Below are 14,683 nucleotides of genomic sequence, written 5' to 3' on the forward strand. Positions count from 1 at the left end.
AACCGAGTTAACTCGCGATTAATGGCAAATTAATCGCAGAGTTTGTATTTGGTCTAAATGTATTTAACAGGTAGACTGACACCAGACTGGCCAAAGACGACTTCCTCAAATAAACCTTTGTTCACTCCAACAAGCCGACATAACAGGTATTGTCAACTACGTTGTCAAGGATAAACTCAGAGGCGCCTCGAAGACACGCTACAAACACATCTCTGTCAACATCATTGGCCGCTCTTGTGTCGAGAAAATCGTCCTGTAAGTTACATTTCAAAAAGATGCAAAATATATGATTGATTTGCCATGAATGGCGAGTTAACTCGGATCTGGTGCGAATGAGATGAAAACTTTACTCCAGCAACAGCCCTCCTTTAAATGTGAAAGAAGTACAAGTAAGACGACGTACAAGTGAGAAAATCCAAACAGGTTTATTGACAAACACAATACAGTATAAACAATAATATCTGTCGATTAAAAAGCACTGTGCAGCCTTCGACCACGACACTCTTCGCCCTCTCTTTATGCTGCGGTTTTGTTCATTCAAAAATTCTGTGATAAAAGATTTTGGTGAACGTCGGAACACAATAAACTCAGCACGAAGCTGAAATTTTCAACAGCAAACCGAACCAAACCAGGAGACTATAATAAGTGCAAATTGATCATTCACAGTTAAAGGGGGAGGTTCCATAGCAGAACAGAGGGGGTCAAATCGTACTCATGTTGAAATGGGCAGCAACCGTCATTACTCGTGCACTGGTGCCACCTGCATCGACAATCGTTCCGTGAGTATCTCTGAAAGCACTGTGATCATCTGTAGAGTGTAAACATATTTTCGTGATCATTGAAGCAGGCACACAAAAAGCTTGGTCATGCAGAGCATCACATGATTATGGAGGTTACAGGAATGACGACTTCACTAACCCACTCGATTCCAAACGGCAGAGGGATTATTGATCTTCCATGTCCGGTGATTGGAAGCGGACTGGTAACGTGACAGGCAAAAAACACTGGCGTGGATTGCATATGAGAGAGAAAGACTTGAAATCTCATAAGGCAGCATGGCTTAAGACATAAATGATGGCAAGAGGGCGACATCACTCAACAGTTGGACAGCTTTGAAGATGATGGTTCTGCATTTTGAGCGGGATCAAAGGAAGAAACGGCTTGCTTTTACTCTCACCAGAAAATTTCAAAATATATCTAAGGCCACTAAAAACAGGCCAATTTAAGATTTCACCCAAGGAAATGCGGTGAGCTGGAAATAGATTACAAAAGTAGACAATTCCACGTCTGTTTGCTTTATATGTTAAAACCAGGGTTTTCTTTTAAACACACACACTTAAAGCTGCCACACCCCTAGAGTGTCAGTGGACGTAAAAAAAAAAGACTCCATGTTTGGTCTGTTTCAGCGCGTTGTCCAAGTTGTGTTTGGTAAAAAACAAACAAAAAAAAAAAATACAACACAAGAAAGTTTCACAAAAACATCACCAAGAAGACCACTTGTCACAACAAACACAATCATTCTGTGGTTAGAAAAGTCAGAGATAACCAGTGAGGCTGGGTTCGAAATCACTTGTGTTTTTGAGGAACCAATTGTTCTCCTCACAATCACTACTTTAGAACTCAGTTAAAAGCACCGTAACTGTCACGATAGTCATGTTTTTCATTGCAGCTGGAAGTGTGTGCTCCGGGACGTGAAACCTAAACAGTAAGAGATTTCGTAGACAACCATTTTGTTGGCAATTAAAGCAAGCAACCATCGATATTAAGTTCAGTTCGGCCAAAACAGTGTTTGCTCCACCGCCACCAGTCGAATTTAAAACACAACCATAGAAAAGGATTTACATCGGCGCCAGTGATCACGTGCACTGTCCGGTGTGCACATTTATGATCCCGCGAGTGTGCATGTGGATGAAGTTGAAGATTTCGTGTGGCATGGCATGGAAGCCCGGCCGCGGCTTCACGTTGTCGTAGTAATGGTGGGTGATGAAGATACCAGAGGGGTTCATCGGAAAGGCCCAGAAACCGTAGAGGTGGACTTCTTCGCACAACTCCAGCGCAGCGGTCACGAGCATCAGGCCGCTGCTCAGACGTTTAGCCCGGACTCCCTGCACCGCCCAGAACCGCTGGACGTTCAGCAAATACTGCGGGTGGAAGAAAAACACGCCCCTCTGAGAGTCAAAGTCGTCCAGCATGTACTTGACCCGGAACGACACGTCAGTGTTGCGGACGTTGTAGAACGCGGGCAGAACCATGGACGAGTTCTCGTAATTCTGAAGGACTTCGTAGAAGGGTCGTCGCCACTTCTCCAGCTTCTGAAATCTGAGCGACGGAGAACAACACTTATAGACGGTGGGCTGCATTCTGACTATGACAAGATGGGCTTCACCTCTCTGTGATGATGCTCGGATTTATCGTCACCAGATCAGTTTTAGTTCCAACGTCGGCTGAGTATTTGTCATTGATAGGTGGTATATTGCATCTAAAAAGAAAAACATTTCTGTTAATGGAGCAGCTGCGTGGAGCGTGACACTCATCCAAGATGGTCCATGCGTGGTGATTTATTTCTATGTGTTTCCACATTTTTAATTTGCAATAAAGCACTACAGAAGATCACATCTCATGAGATGACAGCTATTAAATGGCTTCCTAGTCTCATTTGAACTTTGACATTTGTCCTGAAAAATCAAGTTCACGTTGAAGGTGTTGTCTAGAGAAGAGTGGACACAGATGGATGGAGGACAAGAGGATTCGTGAGGCATCAGGGCTACGCTCACAGGAAGACTCCAGGAGGAGGAACAGGACAATGACGTAGGTTGGACAACACTTCAGAAGCACTGACTGATGGAATAAGGCATTCAGATAAAGTCAACTGCTTGAGGAGTTTGATGACATTGATGACATGACGAAATGAACAAAGAAATGGATGCAACTGGAAATACCTGAAGACAAAATCTGCTGAGTCGATTTCCTTCCCACATTTACTGTTCTTGATGATGCCGCCATTTCCAATCACCGCGCATTTCTTGAACTGTGATTTGGAATACGGCATGTCCTGAAGAGACACCAACGTATTTTAAAAGTAGCGGTCAGGTCAGCCAACCTTCCCGATTTGACTTGAGATCTTACATCTGGAAACATTTTGAAAACTTCCGTGGTGATGGGAAGTATCCCGCTGGTGTCCACCTCGTATCTCAGCTTGGTTCCCGCGGGAGTGTTTCGCTTGGTGGTAAAGAGGAACGAGGGAGCGTTACAGCAGCGAGACAGAGACATCCTGCAGACAATTGAGAAAAAAGCTTTGTTTCTAACTCAGGCGACACCCAGAAGCACTCAAGTCATAAAAGTGCTTCATTACCGTTTGATTTCTTTTGTGATCAATAACCATATTTAATCTACTGACACGTTAACAAACCAAAATCGTGTGAAATGGCATGAAACCATGTGATCATTTATTATATATTTGTGATCGAAAACTCCAACCAGCAGAAGAACCAGTTGCAAGTCATATTCATCAATTTACTAAAGAAAAAAAGGGGGAAAAAATACATTGATGCAAACTGTTGAGAAAATTGGAAAAACTTATAATATATAATAAATATAATATAATAAAACCATGTCTAAATCAATAACAAAAAAAAGTTATTTAAAATGTTCCATCCATTTTATCCAGTGTAAATGAAAGTATTGCCATAAAATGTTTTTCAAAACTGCTCCAACAGTTGCTTTCATGAACAGTTTTTACTGTTGCAGGGGGCGACGTCACGTTCTTCTCCTCCATAGTTGGTAACTATCACAGATTTGCCGCTGTCAAGTCCTTTCAGTGACACACTACTGCCACCAGCCCAAAGGTGTAAAACAAAAACACTTTTTGGTGGTAGTTGGAGGCGCTGGCGGCCCAACCATGGGCCCCGGCCCTATGGTTAAGAATCACTGGTTTACAGAAGTTTCCTATTTTGGCAGCAAGCAGTCACTTTCAGGCCAGAAGCAGATGAATTCATTTCCCTGCTATTGTAAACTGCTGCAATGTCCATCTTGAATTAGTCTTCTGTGTTAGTGAATCTGCGTTATTGTTTAGAGTGAATGATGCTTACTTGAAATTGCTGGTCTCCTCCTTGCTCTGCTCCCACTTACACACCTGCAGGTTTCGCCATCTCTCAAACAAGTCAGAGGTTTTCACCCTGGCAGACAGGCAGAGAGACTTGTGGAATGAGGAAGGACACCCACGGCCATGTATTTTCCGATTACCCAAGTTTCTACAAGGGTAGTAAATCGAAAGAAACACCATAATAACCACTCATGATCACACACAGATGGACACATACGGTCACTGATGATTAAATGGCTGCAGGAAAAGTGAGTACAGAGAAAGTGGTTCATCTAGTGAGGTCGAAAATAGCTGTCCTTGAACTGACATTTCCGTGGAGATGATTCAGTGAGCTCCTCCGCTGTGGGCGGTGGAGATACTCAGTCTGGCCAAGTGACTGCGTCTGCTCTCTGGCTCTCAGCCCTTTACGGAATTGGAAGTTTTATTTGACCATTCAGCCTGATTTCCCGCGGGAATGGCAAGGAAAGGTCGCAGCATATTTCCACACATGATGCTCGGCTTGAGCGACAAAGGCCTTATTCAGAAGCGCAGAGAGCTTGTGGTTTGAAAATGTCATTCATCATTTTATCTTTCAGCAAAATCTTTGGCAGAACACAAAATTCCTTGAAAACATGAAACGTCTTTAAACGCTGTTCAATGGTGTTAATGCCATTTTGACAAATAAATAACTATGGCTTTGTGTGGTAATGTGGTAAACACTCACTCTATGTTTCTCTGGTGTAACTGTCTTCCCGGCAGGTTACATGAACACTGCAGCGTCAGAAGACAAAACACAGCACCCACAGACTGCCGGTGCCATGACAGCCATCTTATTGGATTATCTTAATCCATTTAGGAAAAGAAACAAACTTTTGGGAAAGCAACACAGTTCTTTTCTTCTTGTGCTCCAGGCTGTATGTTTCTGTTATTGCTACCTCTTTTTCTCTTCATGGTTTTTATGTTATATTCATGTGTGTTTTTAAAAGGATTAGATGCATCAGTCCACCCCAACTTTTCATTCAACTACTGGAGCCCATCCGTCTTTGTCTTGTCTTGGGAACTTGCCACTAACACAAATCCTTCCTTTGTGATCCGATTTCAAATCTGGACTTTACAGGAAGTGGAATGGCATCGACTGAATGAATCGTTCAGCAACAGTGATCGTGTTTTGTCTGTAATACCGATGAGGACTTACATTGTCAGGACTTTGACGTCCATAATGTCCTGCCTGAGCTCCCTGCATGCAGTGGAGTTGTACTCATAGGAGCCTCCATAGTTTTCCAGATACCTGAAGGGATAAACAGAGTCATCCTCTGTGGACAATTCACCATTCACATCCAGTGTGCTGGGACGAACACTCACTAGATACATCTAATGTGGATATCAAACACTTGTTATATCACAGTGAGATGATGTGTGACATATAGATGCAACTATTTTGTCAACGGATGAGAATATGGATGTATATTTGAGACACATATGCTCAGTAACACGCGAACGAAAGCTCATCTGAAAGGTGGAAGGGGTTGGTTCTTAGTCAATAGCTTGTGAACATGGTGGAACCAATGGTTAGTGTGGGCGTGACTATGAGACGTGCTGATGGGAGAGTAAAGCCATCAGAATGATCATGACAACACCTTCCAGAATTCTACACATGTACATGCACTTTCTTTCTCTAAAGTTCCATCTTGTTTGACTTGATGAACGATTCAATGGCATTCATGAATAACATGAATTCGTGTTAATAACATAATTATGATTTCACTGCGACGGCATATCTGTGCTTTCCTAGCTACAGAAATTAGCACTGCAGCTAGCGCTGCTGCATACTTTTTTTAGATTACAAAAAAAACACCAAATAATTTATATAATGTCTATTATGTATCGATTAAAGCGAAGGTAACCTTTGAAACTTGCATTTTGATTTTCATGCCATGTTTTGACAGTTAACTTTATTATATTCAGAGTTATCTAAAGCACTGTGTATGGAGTTGTTTTATTGTTTTTGTTTTGGAAGTAACAAGCTACTTGCTAAGTTATTTATGCTTGCAAACTACTTCAGCATGACCGTATTCTTAGGCTAGGACAGACTGATTAGAGAAAATGAACACTAAATAAAGACGTCAATATGCGTTCTCCAATCTTACATTTTAACTACTGACATGTGCTTTTTGCTATCAATTATATATAATTGATAGCAAAAAGGAGAGCTAATGTCTGAGCATAAATGCGAACCCAGTTGAAAACCTTGGCTAGCATTTATGCTCATTTTACTATATAACTTTTAGCAGAAGGGTAAGCTAACGGAGAAGTACGTGACTACCGACACATTCACTGCGCTAACATGCTTGAGGGTGATATTTTTATATCAATTGTATATAGTTGTACCATACATTCGTTTGTTGCTACTACAGAGACTTAATGTAAACCTCACATTTTATTTTGAAGGATTTTGAAGGGCCGTTGTAGCAACAGCAACATTCATTGTCTGCTCGAATGAGATGTGTGACTTTGGACAATGAATGTAACCGTAACTTAATAATCATGGCTGCGGAGAGGAAGAATAGAGTATAAAGAAACCAGCAGTAAAGAAGCAATACAATGAAGAGATGCGATAAAGGAACAAGATGCAGGATGGGAGAGTACAAATAGTGAAACTGGTTGTTTACATCCACCTAATGAGTGTGTATTTCTGACATTTTACTGAGAGGAGAATTTGTCGTAAGATTAAATGATGTAAGTTCTGTAAGTGTTTTTTTTTTTTTTTCTGGAAAACCGCAGCGATATTTGATCATGAATTGAAACTGATAAAATAGCTTCAAATTCAGTCCTGGATAAGGGAGACGCATGGTCATCTGTCTGGATTTGAAGCTTCCGGATTATTGGAAGATGGAATACGAGTCTTCTTGTTGCAAGAAAAGTGGAGAGGGGGGTCAATCCAGGTCGCAGAAAGAGACAATGCAGATGTGAGAAGGAGAGAAAGGGGGTCAGGGTTTCCACACTATGTACATGGCATACACACAGAGCTGTGCAGAACACATTACACACAGGTTGAGCAGGACAAGGCATTTGGAGATGGTGCTGGATGGGACACAGAGGTACGAAAAGAAGCCGGTACATCAACAGGACACTGTGGTTCAACCAGCTTCTGACGGGGGGTATGGGGTTCAGGGACTGACGTCGAGGTGGACTGGATCAGACAGCATGCAATAGCAAATCTGAGGTGCAACCACCACTGTCAAAATATGAGTGTTTATACCTTTCAGACCAATGAAAAAGAAAGAGGCATACTTGGGTTTCTGTGACAGTACTTAAAGAAAATGCCATCAAAGTGGCCTACCTTTGAGGGCGTTTGTTTTTCTTCTTAATATCAGCTAGGCAGGGTGTGACTATTACGGAGATCTGTGAATCTGGCTGAAAATTCTGACGGAAACATCTGTCAACATGCAGACAGGTTAAGTTAGAGTTAAAACGTGTGATCGGTCCTGTGACATCACCACCCCTGCCTACGTGCTAAAGCAGATCATGAAGTCATTTGGAGAGAAATGTGAAAGTGATGTCCTTTCTACTTCATCAAATGGCGGGCAAAAATCAGCGGGCCAGTCCACACATGCAGGGCTGGCTCCACGCTGAGATGGATTTCAATCTTTCCTTTCATTCTAGCTCTCTCTTTTTCTTTCTCAGAGGTGTAAGTGCAGTCAGTCACCTTTTCCTTCCATTTCTGGCAGGCTTCAGAGATCCGTCATCCGAGAAATTTATGGGACCGCTCCAATTTCCTGTCTCGTCCCCTTTGAGTCGGCTAAACTGTTGCGCACTAGCAAGAAAATGAGTCAGTTTACTTTAGAGTGCTCTCTGGGCAAGTGTGAAAAAGAGAAACAAACAAGTCCACGTGTTCACTCACAGAATCAACACTCGCACACCAACAGGATAAAACACATTCTCCTATAGAGTTTATTCACTGCAGACAGAGTCACTTCTCCTCTGAGTCTGCAAATGACTAAACGCCACAGGGATTTTACATTAATCTCTCTGAGTGCAGATTGTCTTCCTACTGTAGCAAACACTTTCATATCGTTGCCATGAGAGATTACAGACGAGCAGAAAGTCGCTCGCCCCAAGAAGGTTTAAGAACGGCGATGACTCAAATAACCTTATCGAAACGAAAACACACAAAATGTGTGTTTGTGTGGTCGCACGCAACTAAAGAGGTTCCAGTTTAGTTTCAGTTTTTGCCTTCTTTTTGTTACACACTGGCCTTAATAGTTAAGCAAACCAAAACTCAGTTATTCATCACGTATTTTTATATTCAAATTTTACGTTTCAAAACCGTTGTGTGATGGTCCATTTCATATTAAATCTCACCATTGAAACCGCTCACATCTCTCGCTTACGCCCTTCATAATTTTGAAAGGTATTTAATGGTGACTCATGTTCGAAGCGCAGTCAGTGGGTGAGCAGCTGTAAAAAGCAGAGGCATCAAATGCAAAGAGGCTCTTCGGGTGCATTATGTGATCCTGCATTCATCGCTGGATATCTGGCCATGTCAGCGCTGATCTGCACAGCACATTTGGTTTCCACATAACAGCCATTTCACCGCTGCAGGCGATTGCGTGTCAGAGCCCAACAATGGCGCAAATAGACTGTCAGCAGCCACACCAACAAGAAAAGGCTCCTCAAAGCAGCCGGTTAGGCGACTTAGTTGTGTAACAGTGGGTCGGGATTGAGTCTAGACTGCAGGAGTTCAGTGTCTGCCTACATACATCAACACTACAACGTCCCACTTCTAGAGTGACCACTGGAAAACAAGGTAAAATTGTTGCTATGTGGAGAAAGGGAACTTCCTGAAAACAACATGCGTCATCTGACCTGGGACACTTTTGAAGTTCACTCCCTCCTCTTCACATCAACTTTCATATTTCTGCATAGACATTTCACTTTGTTTTGACAACAAAATATCAGTTGACGGTATAAAATTCACGTCAACCTGCCGACAGGCTAGTTGGTACAGCAGTCGGTACTCACACAGTATCATCCGTCACATCTGTGGTGCACCCATGTGCTTCACTCTATCACCCGTCCTTAACTCCACACAGTCACAGGAAGTGTTTATCATTTGGTCTTTCACACTGGGATGTCCCTGCTCCCAGGGTCCATCACAGTAACCTCAGTAACCATTTCACTACTAACAGCATTTTCACAGAATGCTTGGCCTAACCTCACTTTGAGGGAAAAACAACTACACGCCGACTTTGACACCACTGGTAGTGAAATCAGAGCACACACTTGACCTTCATCCGTCACATTTATCCTCACCGTGCCTCACACTCTATCGCTTGTCCTTCATACGACATCATCCCAGGATGTCCTTGGTCCTTTACACTAGGGTGTAATATACCCCTGAGGCATCCATCCCACTTTTGACTAAGTGATGAGGATATTTCTCCAAATCTGGCCTCCAAGCTTCACAAAACAGTCCAGTAGTAAATTAGACAACCAGCACCGTCACATATTTGACCACGATGCAGACTCTTTCCATAAACATTGTCAGAGATTTCTTATCCTTCGTGCCAACCTTAAATGCCAACATCACTTGATTTTCTTTGAAGCCGTAGCAAAGTGGTGAGGATGACGCCCCATTTTTCACCGCTAAAAATCCTTCCCCCATTTTCACCGTCACCTGGCCTCGCTCCCTCTTCCCCACTCTCATGAAGGCGTGTGTGCAGACTGACTGTAGCAAAATGGCTGCCGACGATCCCACTGGTTTCCACTGACTCCCCTCTGTTTCTCTTCTAAAAAGCTGGGGAGCGAATGTGAGGGCGCAGGCGGTCAGTGTCTGTAAGCTCAGAATTCATACATCTCCACGGACAGGATGCCATGAATTCACACTCATCATCATCCGACCCGCCCGGAGAGGGGCAGGGGTTGGTGTGGAGCTTTTTTTTTTTTTTTTTGGACTGCAGCACATGCATGTTTTGCATCAACATGCACGTAAATGTACCGTATTTCTTTTTTTCCTTTGTTTTTTCGGAGAGATTTTCTCATCATCTGCTCGTCTCAAACTGAAATCTCTCTTCAAATAAATCACATATCTGTATTCATATTAGATAGAAGGAAAAAGAGGTCCCCTCTTGAGAAATACACATGAAATCTGTAAGCTCCTCCGTACGACACCTCAGTAAGATGTACCACCAGTAAAAAGGCTGAAACAGAAAATCAAAGATCTGGGAAAAGAAAGGGGGGTAACATCGCCATACACAGCTGTGACACTGTGTATGGAATGAATGTGATGCTTCGCTTAAAGAAAAAAATCGTTTCTGGGGGAGAAAACAAATGGATGGTTAATTGCTATTGTTCTCTCCAGCCATTGCAGAGCCCCTTCATAACATCCATACCTCAGTTTCACCAGTCAGTCTATTCGAGTACTGTTCACATCCACTTACCTCTTGATGTAGTTCTTCCCATAGAGAATCTGTTGTAACAGTGTGACGAGTCCAAATGCACAAATAAATATGAAACACAGAGATCTGTTGCCGAGGATGTCTTTACCCGACGATGGGTCGACATAGCCCATCTTTCTTCGCAGCATCCAGGGCTGGTGGTGGTGACACCCGCTTAGGTGTCTCTCTCCGCCGCATTCAGAGGCATGAGCGCAGGCACCGCTCTCTAGCCATCACCCCCGTTTTTTTTGCTACAAGCTATTCAGGCAAAAACGTTGTTAGCCGATGGATAGATCTCACCAGGTTACAGACCGTGATAAAACACCTGAAAATGATCACATCAATGCGATGCTTTGCGGTGGGAAAAACGCGTTAAGATCTGCACAAAGCGCTCGACTGGCAACACGACTCGACGCGCGCTGAAGACGGTTTCTGAAAATCTGTCAAACAAAAGGGCGTTTTTTTTGTGTCAATCAGACATGCGAGCTGCAGCCAAAGAACATCCTCCAGCCCTCACCTCCAATCTGAGCAGAGATGCGTGACTGGAATACACAAGAGGGAGGACAATTCTGCCATCTCAACGCGAGGAGGCGCAAGTACGCGCTTTCAGCCAAAAAGCATTCAAGGTCGTGCACTGATTTTCAAGGCCATGACACAGATGTGAGCGTCCTGGAGGTCGCTGAATTACCAATGTGGAAAACAAGACAGTAAATACATTTTTGTGTGTCTCATGTGAGCTACAACAGTTGTTTATATTTCAACTATTCGTCATTGTTAATTGATGAAATGGATCCCATTTTTGTTTATTTAAGGGTCTCATTTTTGCGGATCCTGTCCTGACTATAAAAGGAGCTATGAGCTGTGAGTTCAACCTGTGAAAAACAAATTTCACAATAATGTTATATAATGAGACAAATGAAAACCGCTATGCTTCCCGTATTGTCAGGCGCAAGAGTGGGCGTTCAGAATAAAGTGACTGTTTAAAATTGTCAAATAAAAAGGCAAAGGACAACAAATGGTGGTGCTGAAATGCAATCGCATTCCCAACAACTCAATAAAGCACTGGAATATACAAATGATTAAAAAAAAAATATTTTCAGGTTTGCAAATTATATTCTTATCTAATTGAATATTATCACACCAGTAAAGTTAAAAGTAAATAAATAACGAACGAAAATACAATTTCCCACAGATATGACTCTTGGATAAAATGTTTTCGATTAAAATAATCACATACGAAATTAATACGACAATTGGAAGTTCAACAAACCAATTTCTCATGTTCTATTTCACCTGACCTCACAGATGGGGTCACATGTAGAGCCAAAGTTTGACCATCATTTCAACCATATATATATATTTTTTTATGATACAGTTTGGAAAACAAACAAACTTTGCTTCGGGGAAGGTAGAGCAAAGGTTCAATTCAAAGCAATGGAGAGTAATATTTAACTACTTTAGTGCCGCATGAATTAATACATAATTTTATTGTGCACCACGTTTGTTACTGTAGATGTACCTCGAAGTCATTGCCACTAGAGGACACTTGGTTCCTTCCGCATTCATCACAGTTTCAGCCATCTGATGAAGTCATCCTGATAAAAATAGAATCCCGCAGTATTTACTGTAGGCTTAGACACGCCAGGATTATAACATAGATAGAGTGAATGGTCGAACTTAATTTTTCATCTTCATATTCTCCGACAAAAATCTAGTCATTGCCAAGCGCCTCGATTCGCCATCAATAAGAAAAACGTCACTGTTCGAACTGGAAAACGTTTTGTAAAGTCCACCATCTGCTGGTGCTTTGCGGTACTGACACTAGTTAAGCGTTGATGTAGCCGCTGTGCCTCAGGGATGCTCACAGCTTTTCATCTTAATAGTGACCAAGTCACAAAGATCTACCCACTATAAACATGTAAAACAGATATTTACCCATACATATGTCAATGTGCTTCATTGTCCTTGTTTGTTTTTCTTTCACTCTCTGCAGCAGGTTCAGATAAAGAGGTTACAACTTTGCTGCAGATGCAATAAATAAAGAAAGCACCTTCAAACTGCTAAAACAAAAGAGGAATATGGCATTACATACATACGAATTTCAAAACAGGGACTTACATATTACCTATTACCTATTAAGCGTACAATATCCGCTGACTGGGCTTAACTATTTGGTAACCCGGTTACCCACATGTTAAGAAGCTCCGCCCCTCACACTATAAGAGTGTTGCTCACCTTCTGCTCTAATAGAACCAGGGTTACTACAGGTAACCCTTGGCTTCTATAGCAGCATGCTTGAGCCCTGTGACCCTGCTTAGCTATTGGTAACGTTTGTCAAAAACGTCAGATAAATGGACCCGGAGTGAGACAGCAGGTCGGAGTGCACAAACACAGACGGCGCCAAACCCGCTTAGGTCCCATCATGGACCATCCAAAGAATGGGCTGCGAGGCATCGCCTGCCAAGTAGCCCAATCCCGCAGCGGCCCAAGAAGGGAACAAGCTGACACTTGCTAACCTGATTACCAAAGTGCAAGACGCCAAAATGGGGCATCCTCGCCAACGGAGGAGACTTACTACTCACCCCAGGTCCAAGACCGTGGAAAACTGCAGTGGCACTACCGTCAATAGTACAAGTGGCTCGCGTTCGCCTCTAGCCATGTAATCTACCAACGTAAGATCAGGATTCATGGAATGGCTAATAGCCCTGAGCTAGATCTTCTTCTTCTTTGGGCTTCTGAAATGGCCACGGCGGAGCATCTTCCTCCATCTCACCCTGTCCTCTGCTTCCTCTTCTCTCAAACCTACAAACCTCATGTCCTCCTTCACCACCTCCATCAATCTCCTCTTTGGCCTTCCTCTCCACCTTCTGCCTGGCAGTTCCAACCTCAACATCTTCATCTACCAATGTACTGGCTCTCTCTCCTCTGTACATGTCCAAACCATCTCCATCTAGCCTCTCTGACTTTGTCTCCTAAACACCTGAGCACATGTGCTGTCCCTCTGATCTACTGCTTCCTGATCCTATCCATCCTGCTCACTCCCAGAGAGAAGCTCAGCATCTTCATCTCTGCTACCTCCAGCTCTGCCTCCTGTCTTTTCCTCAGTGCCACTATTTCCAAACCATACAACATTGCTGGCCTCACCACCCTTTTGGACACTTTCCCTTTCATCCTTGCCGACAGCCTTTTGTCATACTGCTTCTTCACCTCTTTCTCACACTCTCCATCGCCCTGGACAGTTGAGCCCAAGTACTTAAAATCCCCCACCTTCTTTATCTCTGCATCCTGTAACTTCACCTGTCCACTTGGCTCCCTCTCATTCACACACATGTATTCCTTCTTACCGCGGCTAACTTTCATTCCTCTCTTTCTAAAGGCAAACCTCCACCTCTCTAGCTCATCTTCCTCTTGCTCCCTGCTCTCACCACAGATCACAATGTCATCTGCAAACAGTTTAAACCCGGCTCTTAAGCTTCTAGCCTTGATACCTTTCCACTTGGTCTCCTGAACATCCTCTGCATCACGTCAGCCAACTCTCTAGCTTTCCCTGTCTTAGTTCCCACATTCAGAGTCCCTACTCTCAATCCCTTTCTCTTGTCTTTCCTGTTCTCCCTCTGTCTATTGACACGCCTCCTCTTTTCTGTCTTTGACCTATAGTATGGTGGTCACTGTTAACCCGGGCCTGCATTGATGCGTAAGAAGAAACTGCAGCACAACGTGACATTTCCTCATAAATATATTTTTGTCATTTTTTTCTTGGATGATAGGTTACATGTCGAAGAGTCAACGGGTGCTCCAGCTGTCATTATAACAAACCTCTAGACAACTCTAGATAACTTACTCCCGGCAACTCCCCGCCCCACCTGAGCACCTATCTGCCTTATGGCTGCACTGGGAATGCGTCACCATGGAAACTCAGCCGCGCTCATTCATTATCACCATGGGTGAGGTAAACATTTGTAAACAGACAAGTTCAGGAGGAGGAAAACAGAGTCCAGACCAGAGTGAATATGTGAGTTACTTTCATATCATGGTAAGAAAAGGCGGCTACGTGGTCCGTCAGGGTCCTGTTTACTCTTCCTGGACCCTTGGAGTGAAACTAACTCAGGACGTGCCTCTTGTCCAGAGAAAGTTTTGTTGTGTATAGTTATTGTAGTAGCTACAG

At 43.1% G+C, this 14,683-nt stretch overlaps 1 protein-coding gene across 6 annotated transcripts; it reads right to left on the reverse strand.

The window, feature by feature from the left end:
• Positions 1 to 400: 400 nt before the first annotated feature.
• On the reverse strand, positions 401 to 11,061 carry st8sia5 (ST8 alpha-N-acetyl-neuraminide alpha-2,8-sialyltransferase 5). 6 transcript variants are annotated; one of them, XM_053853026.1, is made up of 9 exons: positions 10,522 to 11,061; positions 7,788 to 7,895; positions 7,422 to 7,517; positions 5,277 to 5,369; positions 4,089 to 4,175; positions 3,127 to 3,271; positions 2,940 to 3,052; positions 2,387 to 2,479; positions 401 to 2,319 (listed from the first exon to the last, which is right to left on the reverse strand). In XM_053853026.1, the coding sequence occupies exons 1-9, from the start codon at positions 10,665 to 10,667 to the stop codon at positions 1,857 to 1,859; spliced, it is 1,344 nt and encodes a 447-aa protein (XP_053709001.1). In that variant the 5' UTR covers positions 10,668 to 11,061; the 3' UTR covers positions 401 to 1,856. The 6 variants fall into 6 exon arrangements, with proteins under 6 accessions (XP_053709001.1, XP_053709000.1, XP_053709003.1 ...); XM_053853025.1 differs by having other exon boundaries at positions 4,089 to 4,250; XM_053853028.1 differs by lacking the exon at positions 7,422 to 7,517.
• Between the last annotated feature and the right edge of the window lie 3,622 nt (positions 11,062 to 14,683).

The sequence above is a fragment of the Synchiropus splendidus genome, chromosome 1, assembly GCF_027744825.2.
Source record: "Synchiropus splendidus isolate RoL2022-P1 chromosome 1, RoL_Sspl_1.0, whole genome shotgun sequence".
NCBI classification, from domain to species: Eukaryota; Metazoa; Chordata; class Actinopteri; order Syngnathiformes; family Callionymidae; genus Synchiropus; species Synchiropus splendidus.